The sequence below is a fragment of the Heloderma suspectum genome, chromosome 3 (genome assembly GCF_057233095.1).
Source record: "Heloderma suspectum isolate Gila_16-S chromosome 3, 16-S_ref, whole genome shotgun sequence".
Taxonomy (NCBI): Eukaryota; Metazoa; Chordata; class Lepidosauria; order Squamata; family Helodermatidae; genus Heloderma; species Heloderma suspectum.
In genome coordinates this window covers 237,090,115-237,108,057 of record NC_139460.1, presented here as the reverse complement: position 1 = coordinate 237,108,057, position 17,943 = coordinate 237,090,115, and the positions used below count along the sequence as shown (strand labels likewise).

The 17,943-nt window shown below is 43.2% G+C and overlaps 1 protein-coding gene across 1 annotated transcript in view; it reads right to left on the bottom strand.

Moving 5' to 3' along the window:
- ADAM12 (ADAM metallopeptidase domain 12) overlaps positions 1 to 17,943 on the bottom strand; it is a 359,777-nt gene that overhangs the window by 51,672 nt on the left and 290,162 nt on the right. Inside the window, exons 12-14 of the mRNA XM_084841456.1 lie at positions 11,022 to 11,199; positions 2,952 to 3,041; positions 1,866 to 2,061 (exon numbers count right to left, since the gene is read on the bottom strand). Of these exons, the coding sequence (XP_084697582.1) occupies positions 1,866 to 2,061; positions 2,952 to 3,041; positions 11,022 to 11,199 (464 nt within the window). The remainder of the gene's footprint in view (positions 1 to 1,865; positions 2,062 to 2,951; positions 3,042 to 11,021; positions 11,200 to 17,943) is intronic.

Sequence of the window (17,943 nt, the reverse complement as noted above, 5' to 3'; positions counted from 1 at the left end):
CTTTTATCTACTGCCATAATTCATCAGCTGATGTCCTTTTTGGATCTGTCTGTCATTCACTCTTTTGTAGCCTAACAGCTCAATCCTATTCATGTCTAATCAGAAGTCCCACTGCGTTTAATGGAGTTTACTCCCTCAGCCCTCCATCCTTCTGAGGTTGGTAAAATGAGCACCCAGCTTGCTGGGGGAAAGGTAGTCACGACTGGGGAAGGCAATGGCAAACCACCCCGCTACAGTCTGCCATGAAAACGCCAGTGCAAGTGGCGTCCCTCTAGGGGTCAGCAATGACTCGGTGCTTGCACAGGAGGAACCTTTCCTTTCCTAGTGGTTATAGGGTTGCAGCCTAAAGGCCCCATTATGGCAGTACACTCTCCACTGGACTGCCCTTAATGAGAGTTCAAGTGTGGACCATGATGGGGAGGGGAAGAAGAATCGCTGAAGGACTGAGAGTGGAACAAGCAACAGAGCTTAGTAATGAAATGTTAAGAGTGCAGTGGGTGAAGTGTCATCACAGAAGTACAACATCAAATTAAGCTCTGAGTAAGTGGATGTGCAGTTTTCCAATACCGTGTCCTCCATCTTTGATTAGGATACAGTGTCAGCTGAAACCAGATAACTGTCCAAGTCAGTACAAAGCAGTGATGACAATACGATCTGTGGCACAATTCCTTCCTAATTCAGCAGCCACTATGAATTATGTTTGCATAGTTAATGCTATGCACTTAGTGGCTTTGGTCCCAGAAATCTCTAAGTGCTTAAGCAAACATTACAGTAGTTACTTCTGAGAGGGAGGCAAGCATTTGCATTTTACAGTTAAGTAAACTGAGGCAAGTCAATCACTATTCCTGAAAGTGTTCAAATGTGCCCACCAGACATGGTTTCAAAGAAGGCTAATGGTGGTAACCCTTTGTTTGGAAGGAGCCTGTAAGGCTGCAGGTTTTCGAGGGCTGTTTACGCAAATGCAGCATTCTGAATTGTGAAGTATGGCTATGAAACTAGCCTTGATCCAGCAGCACAGTCCCTACTCATTTTGATAGAGTTAGTACTGATGACATGCACTAAGCACCGATCTGCAGTGCCGGCCCCAGACACCCTCCATGGGCCCCCTCCCTCAGTGAGTCTTCCTTCTCGCTGTCATTGTCACCAGCTGCTCTCGCTCTTCCTCCCTCTCTCTCTCATCATTGCTGTTGCTGGCTTGCTTGCTAGGCAGACAGCCTGTGAGCAAGCAGGCAGTGGCATCTCCTGCTCCTCCTTCTCACCCCACCATTGCCTGGGCCAGAGCAAAAGGCTGATGAACAAGCAGCTTGCAATGGTCAAGAGGAGGAGCAACTCCAGGGAGTTCTTGGCAGCCGGACCCTGCTGGGGTGTGCACTTACACAGGTATCCAACCATGCCTACCCTTGACGCCGGCCCTGCTGAGCGGCAGCTGATATTTCTGAAAGCCTGAGGCTAGCTAGCAGCTGAACTGGGATAATAAAATGATTCATGTCCACAGGTCTTTAGGCCAAACAAGCAAGGCAGTTAATAGGCAGAAGATATTCTCTCCATGTCTTCTCTCCATTCTTCCAGCCCATCCCTGACAAATATGCTTGCATCAACAGGGATGCACCCTTCCTGGCAGTCCGGAAAACTGTAGCAGTGCATTACAGGTTCACCTGACCACCTATCGGAGAAAAGGGGCTGAGTGTGGGGACCAAGTGCAGCAAGAAAGATTTATTTAAAACATGAGAGGTAGGAAATGCTGAATGAATGCCCCTAGGTCACATGCTATCTCAAAGTCTCTGTCGCCTCCAAACATCACAAGTGCTCTGTTCTTGTGGATAAATACCTAGAGAAAGAAACAGCAATCCGGAATTGCAGCTCACCTGGCCCCCAGAGTGTGATGCATTGCTGTTCATGGGTCTGGCACATGCCGTTATAGCAGTAGCCATCCACCCTGTAGCAGGGGTGCCCGTCATGTAAGTACACGTTGGCTGGGCAGTGAGGGCTGCCTCCAGTGCAGAATTCAGGAAGGTCACAGGAATTACTGGAGTGCCTGCATAAGATCCCTGCTGGCTTCAGCTGCAGGGAGAAAGACGTGGCTGTAATTCCAATCAATAAAAGGTACTGCACAGTGAAATTTATGCTACGGACTAATGCTTTCCCTCCTCTGCCTAAGACTCTGCACCAAGTAGTCATTAAGCACAGTATAAAGCACTCTGTATGGATCGCTTTGATATACTGCACAGTTGTTTACGGCATATTTCCAAAAGGCCTCCTTCATTCCTCACTAAGTTGCAGGTCCAAGGCTGTGACACTCTGCACACACACAAGCACACAACGGGAGCCTCAGAGGACTCTGCAGTGGTGAAATTATTTAAGTGGGCACAAACTTTTAAGGCTCCTTCTTTTCATACTATCAATATATGCATAAAATAAAAATACACATTGGCTGAATCTACACATAGCACTTGTACCGTTATCATACTGCAGTGATAACTATTGGTGCGCGTGACAATGGGCACCAATAGTTATCACTGCAGTATAATAACGGTGTATTGGATAACTTTTCTTTGGTACAGTTATAGCAAGGGTGCAGAACCCCAGGCCCAGGGGCCAAATTTGGCCCTCTGGGGGTCCCAGTCCAGCTCTCTAGGGTTCCCCAGAAGGCCACATCCCCTTTCCCTCAACCACAGTCTGTTTGCTGGTTTCACATCTTTTGTGCAGTTTTCCCCACAGTCTGAAAGTTGAAATGCCTCTCCTCAGGCTTTATGTTGGCCCTGCCCCTTTTGCCTTTAGCCCCACTCACCACTGGAATATGGCCCCCGAGAGCTTGTCCAAAATGGAATTTGGCTTTCAGGCTGAAAGAGATTCTGCACCCCTGAGTTACAGACTCTGGATGTTTGAACGGGCGTTAAGATTATGATAGAGTCCTGCCCAGCCCACACAAATGAGAAAACATTTCAATTCACCTGGCAGTCTTCACAGCAAAGTCCGTGGGCACACACTGCTCCTGGTCTTAAAGTGCAGGTAGTGGCATTACAGCATTGGTTTGTACATTCCTAAAAGAAGTGGGCGATAAAATGTGAGAGCTACATCAAGCAAGAAATGTTGAATCCACATGAAAAAATACACAGGATCTGTGCTAAAGTATATTCTAGGGCCCCATAGTTTTTATTTTTTTCAGAACTGTCCTTGACTCTTTTTTAAATCTCCTGAAATCTTATACACTTTAGATAGTATTCTTCCTCCTCATTTTGAGCGTATATCCAATATTGAAAATACCTTTATAGTTGAGGAAATGGATGTAACCACTCTAGTGGATATCCAGGGAATTTCACAAGAACACCACGATCAAGCACACTTTCCATATTGGGAACCTCCCAGAGAATTGCACAAGAGCAACACCCCAGATTTGGCCCATGAACTGTGGCAATGTTTCTGCCACCTTTCTCTAGCCCTGAGATTCTACCTGTAACTGCTTTTATAAGGGTAGCATTTTTCTTTGCTGCTGCTTAACCTAAGTCTATCCTGACATCATTTTAAAAAAGCATTTTCCAGCCTGGTGGCCTCCAGATGTTGTGAACTTCAACTTCCATCAACCCCAATCAGCATGGCTAGTGTTCAAGAATCCTGGGAATTGTAGTCCAAAATATCTGGAGGGCACCAATTTAGAGCATCATTTCTTGTTCTGTGTTCTCTACCCACTGAAGAATTGTTCTCCCTTTTTTTTCTGAGATCCCGTTAAATATTTCAGAAGTTAGAATGACTATCATATCCCTCTTAATCTTCTTTTATCTGAGCAAAGCACACCATGTTACTTGCAATTTTCTTTGGACAAATTCTAAGCCTATGTTTGGGCTGTACCACTTTAAACTGCAGGTGGGGCATTATTTATTTATTTAACGTTTTAAAGCTGCCTTTAAGGGTAGAACCCTCTCGAGGAGGTGTAGAAGATAAAAACAATACAAAAATTGCAATAAATAAATATTAAATAAACTACTATAAAATATTATGAAAACAGATAACACTGATAAAAACTGTAGCCCACCGGTTATGAGAAGGCCAGCAAAAACAAGTGAGCCTTCAGAGCCTTCCGAAAGACCTGCAAAGAAGGAGCCTGACGAATCTCTGATGGAAGCTGATTACAGAGACGTGGGGCTACCACTGAAATGGCCCTCTCCCTTGTACTCACCAGCCTAACTGCCCTTGGCTGCAGGCAAGTGAGAAGGGTATCTATTGATAACCTCAGAGTGCAGGCAGGCTGGTATGGGAGAAGGCGGCCCTTAAAGTAACTCAGTCCCAAAACATTTAGGGCTTTAAAGGTTAAAAGCAGCATTTCAAATTTGGCCCAGGAACGCACTGACAACCAATGCAGCGGTATCGGTGTCATATGAGCAGACTGCCCAACCCCTGCTAATATCTGGCCAGCTACATACTTTACCAGCTGAAGTTTTATTATTTATTGAGTTATTACATTTCTCTACTGCCCAATAGGTGAAGCTCTCTGGGCGGTTCACAACTGAACTGTCTCTAACGGCAGCCCCATGTAGAGCACATACAGTAATCCAGCCTGGATGCCACCAAGATCCAAGGCAAGATCCTCCTTCTCCAGTTAGGGTTGCAGTTGGCATACTAAGCTGGTAAAAAGCACTCCTGGCCACTGCTGCCACCTGAGCTTCCGCAGTTCGCGCAGAGCGCAGGCGCACCCTCAAACGGTGCACTTGTTCCTTTGGGGGGAGTGCCACCCCATCTACCACCAGATGTATTCCTCTATCCAGAGTGGTTGTTTGCCCACAGTACCTCTGTCTTGTCTGTATTAAGGCTCAGCTTCTTTGAGGATCAATGGCTAGATTCTCCTCTTATAAGGAAAAAAGTGTCTGCACACAGAAAACTAGATTTTATGAAGAGAGTTAGGCTTCTCCTGGACATCTAGTTTTCTCAGTGAGAACTAGGTCTTCATGTGATTTTCTTCTAGAACTTCATCATCATTTTAGTTCTCCTCAGAATTGTTTACAATTGATCTTGTACTGATCAGAAGTGGCATAGTACTTAAACGAGATCTAATCTCTGAGCTGAGCTGGTAGTACTATTGTTTCATGAGTCCTGGAAACGATGCTGCTGTTAATGCAACTTGAAAGGACATTAGCCTTTCTTCCCACTGTATCATATTGTTGAGTTTGTTATCCACTATAACCTTCACATGTCCCTTAGATGTGAAGTGCTGCCTATTTATTATCCTCCATTTTCATCTTGTTCATTACTTACGTTTATATAGTACCATCAACTTACAAGATGCTTTGCATGTGCCCAAGGAACTTACAATCTAAATTCAACATATATATTCTTGTTTCCTATGTATAACCCTATTTCTCCATGTATAATTTCATTTATTTTGTTTTGTTATTTGTCTCACTTACTGAGTCCCCCACCCCACCTTCTTTGGCCAAATAGAATGGTTCTGCTCTTTAGTCTTGATAAAAGACAAATAGAAAACTTATTTTGCAAATATCTAAAAGATCACAGCAAATAGTAATTGGTTTAGATTAGGGATGAGCAGAACCACTTGTTCCGCTCCACTGAGATCTGGCAGAAAGTGGAACAAATTAATTCTGCTCCACCCAAACTCTAGAGTGGATAACAGAATCCGCAATGGCTTCCATAATTCACTGCACAAAGTACCCTTCTGCCTGCAGCTAAGACTGTCAGTTAGGGTGGGGGACTTGCTGAGCCCCCTGGCTGTGCTTACTGCCCCCCCCTGAATCTGACAGTCAGAGATGCAGGGTGATGGTAGTTTGTGCTGTTTTTTTATTTTAACTTTGTCTCATAGGATTGTTTCTCTGCTTCTGCTGACCTCACCTGCACCTAGGGAAGTATGGATTGTGCAAAATTTGTTCCATCTGTGTTTCATGGATTGTCAGGTGCCCTTCGTTCCACTGTCCGCCCATCACCAGAATTGGATTTTTTGTGTTTCCGAATTTGCACAAATTTGCGTTTGTGCAAATGCACATTTTCACACTTTAAAATGTGCATTTTCCCACTTTAGTCTATGTGGGAAATGCAAATTTTTGGTTCTTTTATTTTGCCTATTTTACTAAGACAAAATCTGTTCAAAATTCAGGAAAGTTAGAAAACCAGTCTGCAAGTCCGCAGAATCTGCCTGCCAGGGGAAAAGCTGGCTGTGGAATCCATGGGTCAGATTCATGAACATCTGAACTCATTTGGTACTGTTGCAGATGTCTCTGACATCCCTATCTGCACCACAACTACCATGGTTGCATCTCAGACTATCAAATGGGGAAAAATGTCCTAGAGCATAACCTGAAGGCACACAATGGCCCAGTTTGCATGATCACCACTGCTTAAACAAGCCATGGTGGTTTGTTTAAGCTGTGGTCTGTGCTGCGTGTTATTTGCCTGATTACCTGTCCAGGCATGGCTTGTCTTGTCATCCGAACCTGGGTGGCATGGCTTGTTGGAAGGGGAAATAATCCTCAAATGACCCATGGTCTGTTGCTGGGTTTGGACGATACAACAAGCTGTGCCTGGGCAAAGGCACCCAGCACACAAGCCACTGAGCCAATGCAACCACCTTGCTGAAGGCAAACAGGTCTGTCTGTGGTCAGTACCTGGATGGGAGACTGTCCAGGAATGCCATGTGCTTTGAGTTCCACCATGGAAAAAAGGTGGGATATAAATGTAATAAATAAATGCATCTAACACGGTCACTTGGCTGTGCTGGAGGCAGGGATGTGTTTGATCTTATTTCCCTAGAAAGAAGAAATTACATGAGGAGGCTGTTGAAAGAAGACCCTCATGTGCTCCAAGACCTTCAAGGAAGGGAAGGGGAGGAAGCAAACCACACCTTCTCTTCCTCCTCCTCCTCGCAGAAGAGGCCTCCTTAGATTTCCTGATCATCCAGAATTCACAGGAAAGCCACATGTCCTCAACCCGTTCTGGAAATGGTCCCACTTCCATTAGAAACTGTGGTTCTGGCCAGGTTCCGGTGGTGGTGGAATTCTCCCCTATCTCTGGGTTAAATAGATGCACAGGGCACTGTCTGGAAATAGGCACCTTACAGGCAAAACTGTTATTAAGGACCTATTCACTGGAACTGGAAGATGATTTATGATCACATTTGTTTGACAACGTAAAAAATAGTCTGGATTAGCATTTGATAGAGATGAAAAACATCATTTAACCCAATGACTGGAACAAAGGAACGTCATGACCTTTCATCTTTGATTTTAGATCATGGACACAGTCTGGTTTCCAGTACTGTCGAGTATCTGGAGATCCAGAGGAGATGGTTTGAGAACTTGGGCTTCTGGGAGTGTTGGTTGTACCTGATCCAGGCAGGTGCCAGGCCACTGAAATGCTCTTGGGCACCAGCTGGATTTGAGTGAGTAGGTGGTGTGTGTGAGTTGTATGTTGTTCATGAGTTGTATGTGAATGTGCATCCAAGCATGTGCATGTGTGGACATGCATGTATGTGCCTCACCACTCCAGGAGATACTTGATGTGGTCCTTGGGGCTGAAAAGGGTGTGCACCCATGATTTAGACTATCATTTTCTTGCAGTATCAAAGGGAATGAAGGGAAAACAAAAATAAAAACAAACCACACCCAATTTCATGGAAGTTATATGTGTGTAAAATGGTATTGCGACAATATAAAGATTGACTGTAGCTTGATTCTACCACTGGTGTATAACTACTTCAAAGGAATGACAGTAATTTTGCCCACCTGAGGACCTGGCTTAAGCTGCTAATTCTCTTCGTTACAGATCTATAGTCTTAACGTGGTCCTGAGATGAACAAAAGATTTGGCACAAATATCTGCCTTATTTCTGCTAACAAATACATTCATGATGACTCATGTTGTTCAGTTTAATCAAGATGCTTCCCCATGCACAGAAGGTTGTTAGAACTTTATTGTCTGTAAACTGAGCCAGTAAGAGCTATCAGAAAATTCTAGATTTACTTGAGAGCTTAATAGTCAGAAGGGGTGAGTTAAATCAATGGCACCTGAATAACTGTTCCGCTAAGGTCCCACCTAAATAGCAACAGATGAAATTGCTACTCAGAAGTGTTAACTCTGTCTGACTTGACAAATAAGGAACCACCAACAGTGTTATGGGAACATAAGAAAAATAGCTTGATCATAATGATGTTTATCACCTTCTAAAGGGTCTTTAAACTAGAAGATATGGCTAACTGAATATAGTCCTGACTCTTGAAATAGCAAGAGGAAGAAAAATATCAGCACTGAACTGTTTTACCTACATATGGAAAACTGTCAGTGGGCAATATGTTGAAACAAAAAGCATAGACATAAGCAAAAATATGAGCATTTCTGACAGTTGGCCATCCACCTGCTTGAACACCTCCAGCAAAGGAGAACCCACCACCTCCCGAGGCAGTCTAGTCCACCCCTGCTTTAAAAGGAGGCTGAAAGTTCAATTTAGAATATCAAGCTGTATCATTATCAATGTTCTACTATTCCTTGCTCTCCCTAACATTTGTCTGAATAAAAATAAGTCATCTCGTGTTTTCTAAATGTCTGCAGGCTGGTATTCTGGAACTGTTAGGGAGAGAATTCCTCATTATAGGTGCCACAACCAAGAAGATCCTGTTGTGTCCTCCTAACAATTTAATTTCACAAAAAGAGGTGATATCCTTGAAAATCTTAAGGGTGGGGAGGCTTTTATGGGGAAACATGTTCCTTGAGGTATGTTGTGCCTGGCCTGAACAGTGACACACTTGGAAAGGGAGGGCACGTAGGCCAATATCCGCTTTTAATTTTCTATGGTTGCCCAAGATTAACCTGTTCAACAAAATTCACTGTCCTCTGACTTTATTATGTTTAATGTAGATCTGCTAGCAGTTTAGAAACCACTTGACAAGTTACCCTTAGACCGCTGTTGATTTCCCTGCACCCCCAACCCCAGATAATCAGAACAAAATATATGCAGAGGGTGATGGATTTGTCTTCTCATAGCATTGCATACAAAATAGACTGAGGAACACTGCAATAGCTCTAGCTTTTCCATACAGTTTATTGAATTGATCCCAGTCATAAGAATTTCCTGACAGCTCAGAAATTCTTCTAAGCAGCAGGATTGGAAAAGTGGGCTTATCTGCTTGTTTAAAGTCAACAGAGTGCCTGTAGCTTGCAAATTCAGTCTAGCCCAGTTATCTTTCTCATTTTCACTCCTGAATGTTACTGATACCTTTTAAAGTAAAAACCACTTAATATTGTCACGATGCAGTTTGAACTGTGGTTTCTTTCTTTGTTTTGTTAAATGCCTTGGAAAATTGTGGCTCAGGTGTGATTGATTTTAGTCCCAATCTTCTACTGTAATCTGTGAGGTACCAGCAAATCCATTGCTTTCGTTAATGTTACATTAGTAAGTAATTTAGACCAGAATCGCCACATCAATACCACTCTAATCCTTGAAGGCATCAAGTTGCACTGTGTGTAACTCTAGGTGAGGCTTTTATGGAAAAGCCATTTTATTAGCTTTTGGAATGAAATGGTATTATTCAAAAATTCTAGCAGGCATTTTGACCTGTTTGTGTTCATATATTAGATGTTTTAAAAAGATGTTTGGGGTCATTGATAAACCAATTCCCCCAAGTTTAGGAACAGATTAGCCCTGACTCATCCATGAGTTGCCTTGGGGGGAAAGCTTCACTCCCAGAAGATGAGATAAAGAAACTCGCTGTTAGGGAGTTTTGCTCTATGTTTAGCCAAAATCTGCTTCATGAAATTTCTACCCATTAATTACAGGAATGTGGCAGCACATGAACTCAGATATAACATTTAATGACACGTCTGCACAAAGCAGTTTATGTCAAGAGGTAAAAAATGCGGAGTCATCTAATCCAGCCTTCTCTGGCCAGCCAGATACAAAGGAGCTTAAAAGGAGGACATGAATGCTACAGCTCTTCCTTGATCTGCTTTTAAGTGATTTTGACACTTGAAGAACAGTTCTAAATTGAACTTTGTCTCTTTTTAAGGCAGGGGTGGGCAACTTGTCACCTATCAAGATGTTTGGGTTTACGACTCCCATAATCTCTCACCATTCCCTGTGCTGGTGAGGGCTGATGGTAGGGATGTCAGAGAATTTCGCCACGAATCTCAGGGAGGCTGAATGCCAGCGCATTCGGCCCCCCGAAATCGGTGGCAAAACGGTCTGCCACCCCCCCGCCCCCCCGGGACGGGACTTACCTTGGGTGAATCTCCCTGGCGGCTGCGGTGGCGGCGTGGCGGCGGCAGCCACTGTGGCGGCCGGTCTTCTGGCCGGCTGCCGCCGCCATTTCCAGTAAAAAAACAAACAAAAACGTGATAGGCTACGTAAAGATTTAGTAAAGATCTACGTAAAGATCTATCACGGCTAGATTTTTAAAAAATACCGTGATAGGCTATGTAAATGTTTACGTAGCCTATCACAGCTGAGTTAAAAAAAAAACAAACCCGCGCGTACGCAAATGGCGGCGCCCATGGGCGCCACCATTTGCGTTCCTTATTTTGGCATGTCTAATCTATGTAAACATTTATGTAGACTACAGCGAAAATAAGGGGAACGCAAATAGCGTAGTGTCTACGCTATTTGCGTTCCCCTTATTTTCGCCGTAGTTTACATAGACTAGACGTACCAAAATAAGGAATGCAAATGGCGGCGCCTATGGGCGCCGCCAATTGCGTACGCACGTGTGTGTTTTTAACTCAGCCGTGATAGGCTATGTAAACATTTACATAGCCTATCACGGCTGACTGCAGGGACGCAAACGGTGGCAGCTACGGCCACTGCCGTTTGCGTTCCTGGCTGGCCAGGATTCGCGGCGGGAGGGACGGGGCACCTCCCCCCCGGCCAGAATTTTGGGGGGAGGGACGGAGCGCCTCCCCCCCACCGCGAATCAAATTTCGGTACAGGGAAGTGACTTTTGTACATCCCTATCTGATGGGAGTTGTAGGCCAAAACATCTGGAGGATCACAATTTGCTCACCGCTGTTTTAAATCAACGATGATGGTCCTACCTCAGGTTCACCACAGTCACATTCCTCTCCTTCTTCTACATAGCCGTTCCCACACTTTGGGCCACCAAATGATTCTTTAACTTCTGGCAGGTTGAATAGACACATCCCCACTCCTTTTTCCAAGCTGTTTTCCAGGTCTTTCTTGCTGCAGCTGCTGAACATCATCGGAAATGGGTACCTGAGGGGGGGTGGGGTGAGAGTTGGAGAGGTAGGAGAAAGATCGCTATTTTCACAGAATTGTACATTTTAATTCAGTGGAGACATGGCATTCCATAACATACCACTTCTAACAAAATCCTACAGCATCATCATAATTGCTCTAAGAAACAAAACAAAGGGACTGAGTTTTTCTGTACCAGAGGTAAGTGCAGGCTACAGCAGCTAACATAACCGTGGGCAACGAACAGTGTTTCTCAAACACTTGGGGCATCTCTACACCAGCCTAAAATCCTGCATTTAAAAAGGGCCTTTCTGCTTCCATTTTAAATGCAAGATCACAACTGACTCCCCTTTCCCCCCCGCTTCCTTTCCCCCCCTTTCCGCCCCTCCCCTTTCCCTCTCCCTCTCCTTCTCCCCATATCTGAGTCTTCCATTGTCTTTCATTGATCTCGCACCTCTTCTCCCTGCTTTAACTCTTTTCAAGGAGGGAACTCAAGCGGAACACAGTGGTGCTCAATGGATAATGATAGCTCATTATCTATGATCTATTTAAAATAGAACAAAGGGCATTTAATGCCAGAGACATTTAATGCAGGAGACACCCTGGAGGGTCACAGCGTCATGTAAAGAGCCCGCAAACTTCTATGAAGGAGCCATCTCAATTGCAGGATAAAAGCCCGGTGTGAAGGAGCCCTTACTGTACTGATAGTAGTGATTCTTATGAACATTCAACGATAAATTATTTATTTATTTATTTATTGCATTTATATCCCGCCTTTTTTCCTCTCGCAAGGAGCCCAAGGCGGCTTACATTCTCCTCCTCCTCTCCATTTTATCCTCACAACAACAACCCTGTGAGGTAGGCTGGGCTGAGAGTCTGTGACTGGCCCAAAGTCACCCAGTGAGCTTCCATGGCCAAGTGGGGACTAGAACCTGGATCTCCCAGCTCCCAGTCCAACACTCTCGCCACTGCACCACACTGGCTCTGACCCCCCCCCCCCGCTGCTTTAAGATCAGAGTTAAGGATGTCACATGTTGGCTCAAGCTCCACAAAGCCAGGAAATTGGAAGCTAAGGCTGATGCCTTAAAGATGTTAATGATGTAACATAAAGTAATGATGTTGTGCAATGTCCCAAATTGGGCCACCACAGGCTTTAATGGGCAGGCTAAGTATAATAACTTTGAACCGCTGCTCAGAACTTCACCAAACTAATGAAGGATCACCTTCCTCAAAAGCCTGAGTAAAGTACATCAGTAGTTTTCACCAAAATTGGGAAGAAATAGTTGTTGTTGTTGTTCAGTCGTTCAGTCGTGTCCGACTCCTAGTCCTTCCCCGCAAATTGGGGTAAAAAGGGTACATGTGTCAAGTTTCTGCACTTTAACTTGCTGTACCTGTGGCAATTTTTACTGGATCAGTTTGAAATTTGACATATTTGTAGACCTTATCAATAAGATCATGGAGACCATGTTTCATGTTATTAGCTCAACAAGTGTGATTTTTCTAAGCAATACAGTTGAGTCATATAATGGCGGAATCTTTGTTGTCATTTCTGCTATCCCCTTAATAAAGGGTGCACTCCCATGTCCCTTTAATACACAGCTGTATTAAGATCAATATATCAAACAAAGTGAACCCCAGAGCTTTGTTAAATGTTTCCAGTCCAAAAATGTTCATGGATGTCTAACCCCTGGTACAGTATCTCCAAGCTCTGAAAACCTCAGAGTAGATTTTGCAGTGTGGGAGGTTTTGGGTCAGAGGGGGAGCGAGAAGTGGGAGGCAATGGGAGAGACAGCATGAAGGGGAGGTTTAAGAAGAAGGTGGCCTCAATACCCCAAAAGGAAGGGAAAGACCAACCCAAATGCCTAGGCTGGTTCTGCTACTGATTGTTACTGATACACCTACATTTGAAAAGCCACCCGAGTATTTCACTACACGCTGCTCGTGTGATGTTAATATGCCTTGCAACTCTTTCAGTTTTTGTTTCTGCAAGTATTCTCTGCACTTCTACTGGAAGTTTGCCACTTGGTTAACTGTGAGTGAGATAAAAAATTCTGAGGTCCATTCAGTTCAATGCCAGCTGTATCTGGAAGGTAGCAAGGACATCACGCCACAGACATTAGACAGGAAGCCAAAGGGCACACTCTGCCTCTGCTGGGACATTCCTTGTGATCGCATTAAGTCTGGATCACAGCCATCTGGCAAATAAAAGGCAAACTGTCTTATTTCCCTAGACTCTGGAACCTATTCACTTCCTCTCTGCACTCAGGCAGCAGTTCTACACTACGGGTGTGTAGGGAGCCAGCCAGCTCAATGATGACTGGGCTTTGTTCCCTAAATGTCTTCCATCAATCATATATTATTAAGAACAGCATGCAATCTTACACAGACAAATCAGATAGTAAACAGAAGTCCCATGCTGCTAACTTAGAAAGTGTAATGAATAAATAGTTGTTCCTTATATTGCAGACTGAGAAGGATTCAGTATTCAGAGTTGCCAAGCAAGTAAGCTAAAAAAAGAGAGTATTATCTGTAGTTCTAAGTGGCAATACAAAGTTAAGGCATTTTTAAGCAACGAAGATATGTAAGTTGGATCTTATGAATGCTACCATACAGTACAATTTAATTCAGTCCTATTTCTAATTACCTTTCACAGATTCTACTTACAGAAGAGTCTCCTCCATATTACTATTTTGTTTTAGAAGAACGGAGTTTTCATGGGCCAATGGCAGAAGTCTGGTTCATTTACAAAAGTAGCCACTCGTGTCATGCCTGCTTAAGAAGCAAACAACTCAGAACTTTCATATTTAGGCACAACAGCAGTGTCTAAGAGCCAAACTAGGGTTAAACCTTCTCCACCCTCCCATTTTCTCCAGAAATGCCACGGGGGTGGTGGTGGGGAGATTTTCTATTAAAAATAAATAAATAGAAAAAGCCCCCATTGACTCCACTGGGGAATTTCCCCCTTTTTTAATTCCCCTGCAGGGTGGGTGGGGTGAAATTTCGGAGGGAAAAGAGGTGCAGGGAAGATTTAACCCTCCCATCCTGGAGTGCCATGGTTCTGATCTGAATCAGGGCAATACATGCTTACATGAGAGTAAATAAAATTGTCATGCATAGCTATATGCTACATAATTAGCATAACGTGTAGTTTGGTCCTAAATGAGGCACTTTCTGAGCAGTAAGTGATATGAGCAACAGGGGAAAACAAGTGTCATCTGGGAACTATGAGAAATAATATGGTAGGAGACTTTGATGCGCTCCATACAGAGTAACACATGAGTATCCCTCTAAGCATGTCAGGTGGCCACTTCAGCCAAAAGTGGTCTTGATTTGAAGCAGGCTCCTTGAACACACAGAGTTATTTATCTGAGGCACCCAGTCACATAGTGAGTTGAACGTTATCATATTTCTACAACTGATTGAGAACATGGCAAAAATTGCATCACCACATAATCATATGCGTCAGTGGGTTCCCCACATGGCTACATGCGCAACATGGTAATTTTCCAGTCAAGACAGTGGAGCATTGTGAGCAGGGATTGTTCTGAGTCTGTATTTATGTCTGCCATCTTGGTGTACTCCATAGTTTTGTTTAGTTTTGGCCTGGAACACCTGAGTTCAGATCTCTATTCACACACCGAAGTTCGCTGAGTAGCCCTGGGAAAGCTACTACTTCTCAGTCTAGCCTATGCCATGGGTTTGTTGTGCTCAGTGGAAGAACCCTACATGCACATGAGATATATGAGTGTCCACAAACTGCAGCCGCTACAAAATGCAGAAGCCAGATTGCTCTTCAGTGTGTATTTTACCTATCATATTACAGTGGTCTTATACCAACTGCACTGGTTTCTTATTTGTTTATGGGCCCAATTCAAGGTGCTGGTGCTTATCTATAAAGCCCTAAATGGCTGGAGACCAAGTTATCTGATGGCCTGCCTCCTCCCATATGAACTTGCCCAGAGATTACAATCATCTTCTGAGGCTCTGCTCTACGTTCCAACACCAAAAGAGGCTAGGTTGGTGGGAACATGGGACAGGGCCTTTTCTGTGGCAACACCCTACCTGTGTAATTCCCTCCAAAGGGACGTTAGACTGTCCCCATCTTTGCTTAGCTTTAGGCAGGCAGTAAAAACATGTTTATTCCTTTCATCTTGTAATGGTTTTAATACAAGACTGAAGACTTCCACTCTGCTTCCATTAGTTTTAATATAATAGTTTTAATGTGGTTTATTGTTTAAATTTTGTTTTAATGTTGTATTTTGCATACTATCTTGAGAGCCCTTAGGGGCTTCCAGGTGAGGCTTTATCATGCAACTGTCCTGCTTCATTCATGGAATTTTATAGGGCATCCAGATAGCATCATCTTCATCTTGTAACTCTCCCATGTTTTCCCACTGCTTCTTCCATCTTTTTTCTTCCCACAAAAAATCAGTTAAGGTGGAAAAGATGGAACAGCTGCACAATGTTTTTGACTGGTAGTGCTAGGAGCCTTCCATTTCGAAGCCATCTGTTAGGGCCAAAAGGTGGTTTATAAATATTATTTATTAATAAATCAATAATATCAGCAGGATGTGGATGATAATCAAGTGTGGAACAGATACATCTACATCTAATTTGTGCATACTAATTCACCAAGTGATCTGCATCCTGCTGCTGTATAACTACTGGTCTTCTGACACAAAATTGGCTATGAGTCAACCAGGTGGATTAATTTAAATCAAGGGAATTTAAATCATTGATTTAAATCACCGAGGAAAAAGACCAATTTGAAATATTACTCCACTTTCTAAAACCCTCTCCAGAGAGTTGTGGGGTGGGGGACGCTCCTGAACAGTGTGGGCTGTGTTGTATAGGGCTGTAGTGGAAGCGGGGGGAATTGCTGAAATCGGGCAGAAGAACAATGTGTGAACGGAGCTTCACTTGCACAACCATTGGATACAAGCCATAGCATTTAAGGCTGAATCTACACACAGCAGTTATACCGTTATCATACCGTTATCATAACTATTGGTGCCCATTGGTGTCATGTGTACCATGTGTATAATGCTATGTGTAGATTCAGCCTTAGTGTTAAATAGTGAAGATTTAGTTTCAAGAGCTTTTCAATGTAGGCTTTAACATGTTTTATACAAACAAATACAGATGTCCTTTTATTTTAAAAAGTGAAACATATAGTTGAAAGTTTTTTCCCCCTTTTTCTTAAAAAGCAAGTATAACAATTGGTTTTTATCTACCTTAGGGACAATGCTATTTTAGGATGGTGGCCACTTTTAACACTATAAAAGCACGCAAATGCTAATTTGAAAGGTATGTGAAGTAGAAACCAAATAAATGAAAACAAATAATGAAAGCAATCAATATTCATCATCAGCAAATGTTTCCACAATGCATGTTAAATATTTATGACTACCAATTTCTCTCCATCTGCATGCAGATGATCCATTCATGCTTATAAGGGTTGCATGTGCCTATTGGTGGGACAACAGATGCTTTAGGCTATGCTGGTGGCCATAGAATGTCACTAGTAGTAACTAATGCAGTTCTCCCCACTTCCAAAGGAACTTCAAGATGTTTCCTATTTTGAAGGCACAGAGCCATTCAACTTCTGTCTTTTCCTGTGTTTGACATCGATTTCCTTACTAGATATCAGTGCCACATTTGCTGTTTACCAAAGAAAGCACAACGCCACTGCAAATATTTTGTCTCAAAACAAATAACTCCAAGGTAAACAGGAGATGAGCATGAGAAATCTGAAACAAAAAGAATATGAATGAATTATTCTATGGAAGAGGAAGGGGTAGCCCTGTTTCAGCTAAAGCATCTGAAATGCACTACAATTCCAGCTCAAGGAACACTTTGATGAAATGAGGTATATTGTTTGCATTTTAAGATATATTACAACTCCTTTTATATTTTATATATTTCTGCAACAATATAACAGACTGGAAAGGAGGCAGTAAAGAAGCTGTACATCCAACACTAAATAAAAGGGGGAAGATAGAGAATTTACATTACCCTTGTAGGACCAAAGAAGGAATATATATCTGCTACTGAGCACAGCAAATCCAAACTACCATGAACCCTTAACAAAAAATTATGTTCAGCATCCAGGCAAGACTAAAATAACAGGCAGCTATCAGACAGAAGGCAGCATTTAGACAAAAGTAGGCTCAGATGATGAGTCCAGAGGGAGGAGGCAGAGTCTATCTGAGGGATGCTGGATAATGTATGTGGACGGGGATCCCTGGTCAGTGCCTTTCCCTAGTATATTTGTTGGGTTGGGTTGGGTACTACAGCATGGAACTAGATGCATCGAAAAGTGTCTTCTTAACATTAAAGAACACCAAGCACATCCTTGATTAAAACCTCAAATCGATGACTGATACTCGCGTTATACCTCCCCAAGCCTTAAGAAGAGCTCATGATCTTGTGTGGCTATTGTCTGGCTGACTGCAATAGGTAAGGCAAAGAAGTGGGATGGGGGAAATAAAGTGACTTTTCTTTTATCCAGCAGACCAGTAGAGGGTAAAAAAAATATATATCCAAGAACATGACCCATCTGTTATATCTACCAATGTTGCTCTCCCTCGCCTACCATTTCCTACATTGGGAAGTTCCTTGAATAGAAGGCCATATAATACAAGGCCAGGAATACAAAATCAAATTTCCAGGTTTTGTCTGCTGAAGGGTTTCCAGCTACTTGGGGAGGGTGGGGGGAGGGAAAGGGAAGGGGAAGGGGGAAATATGGGATAATTACACAAT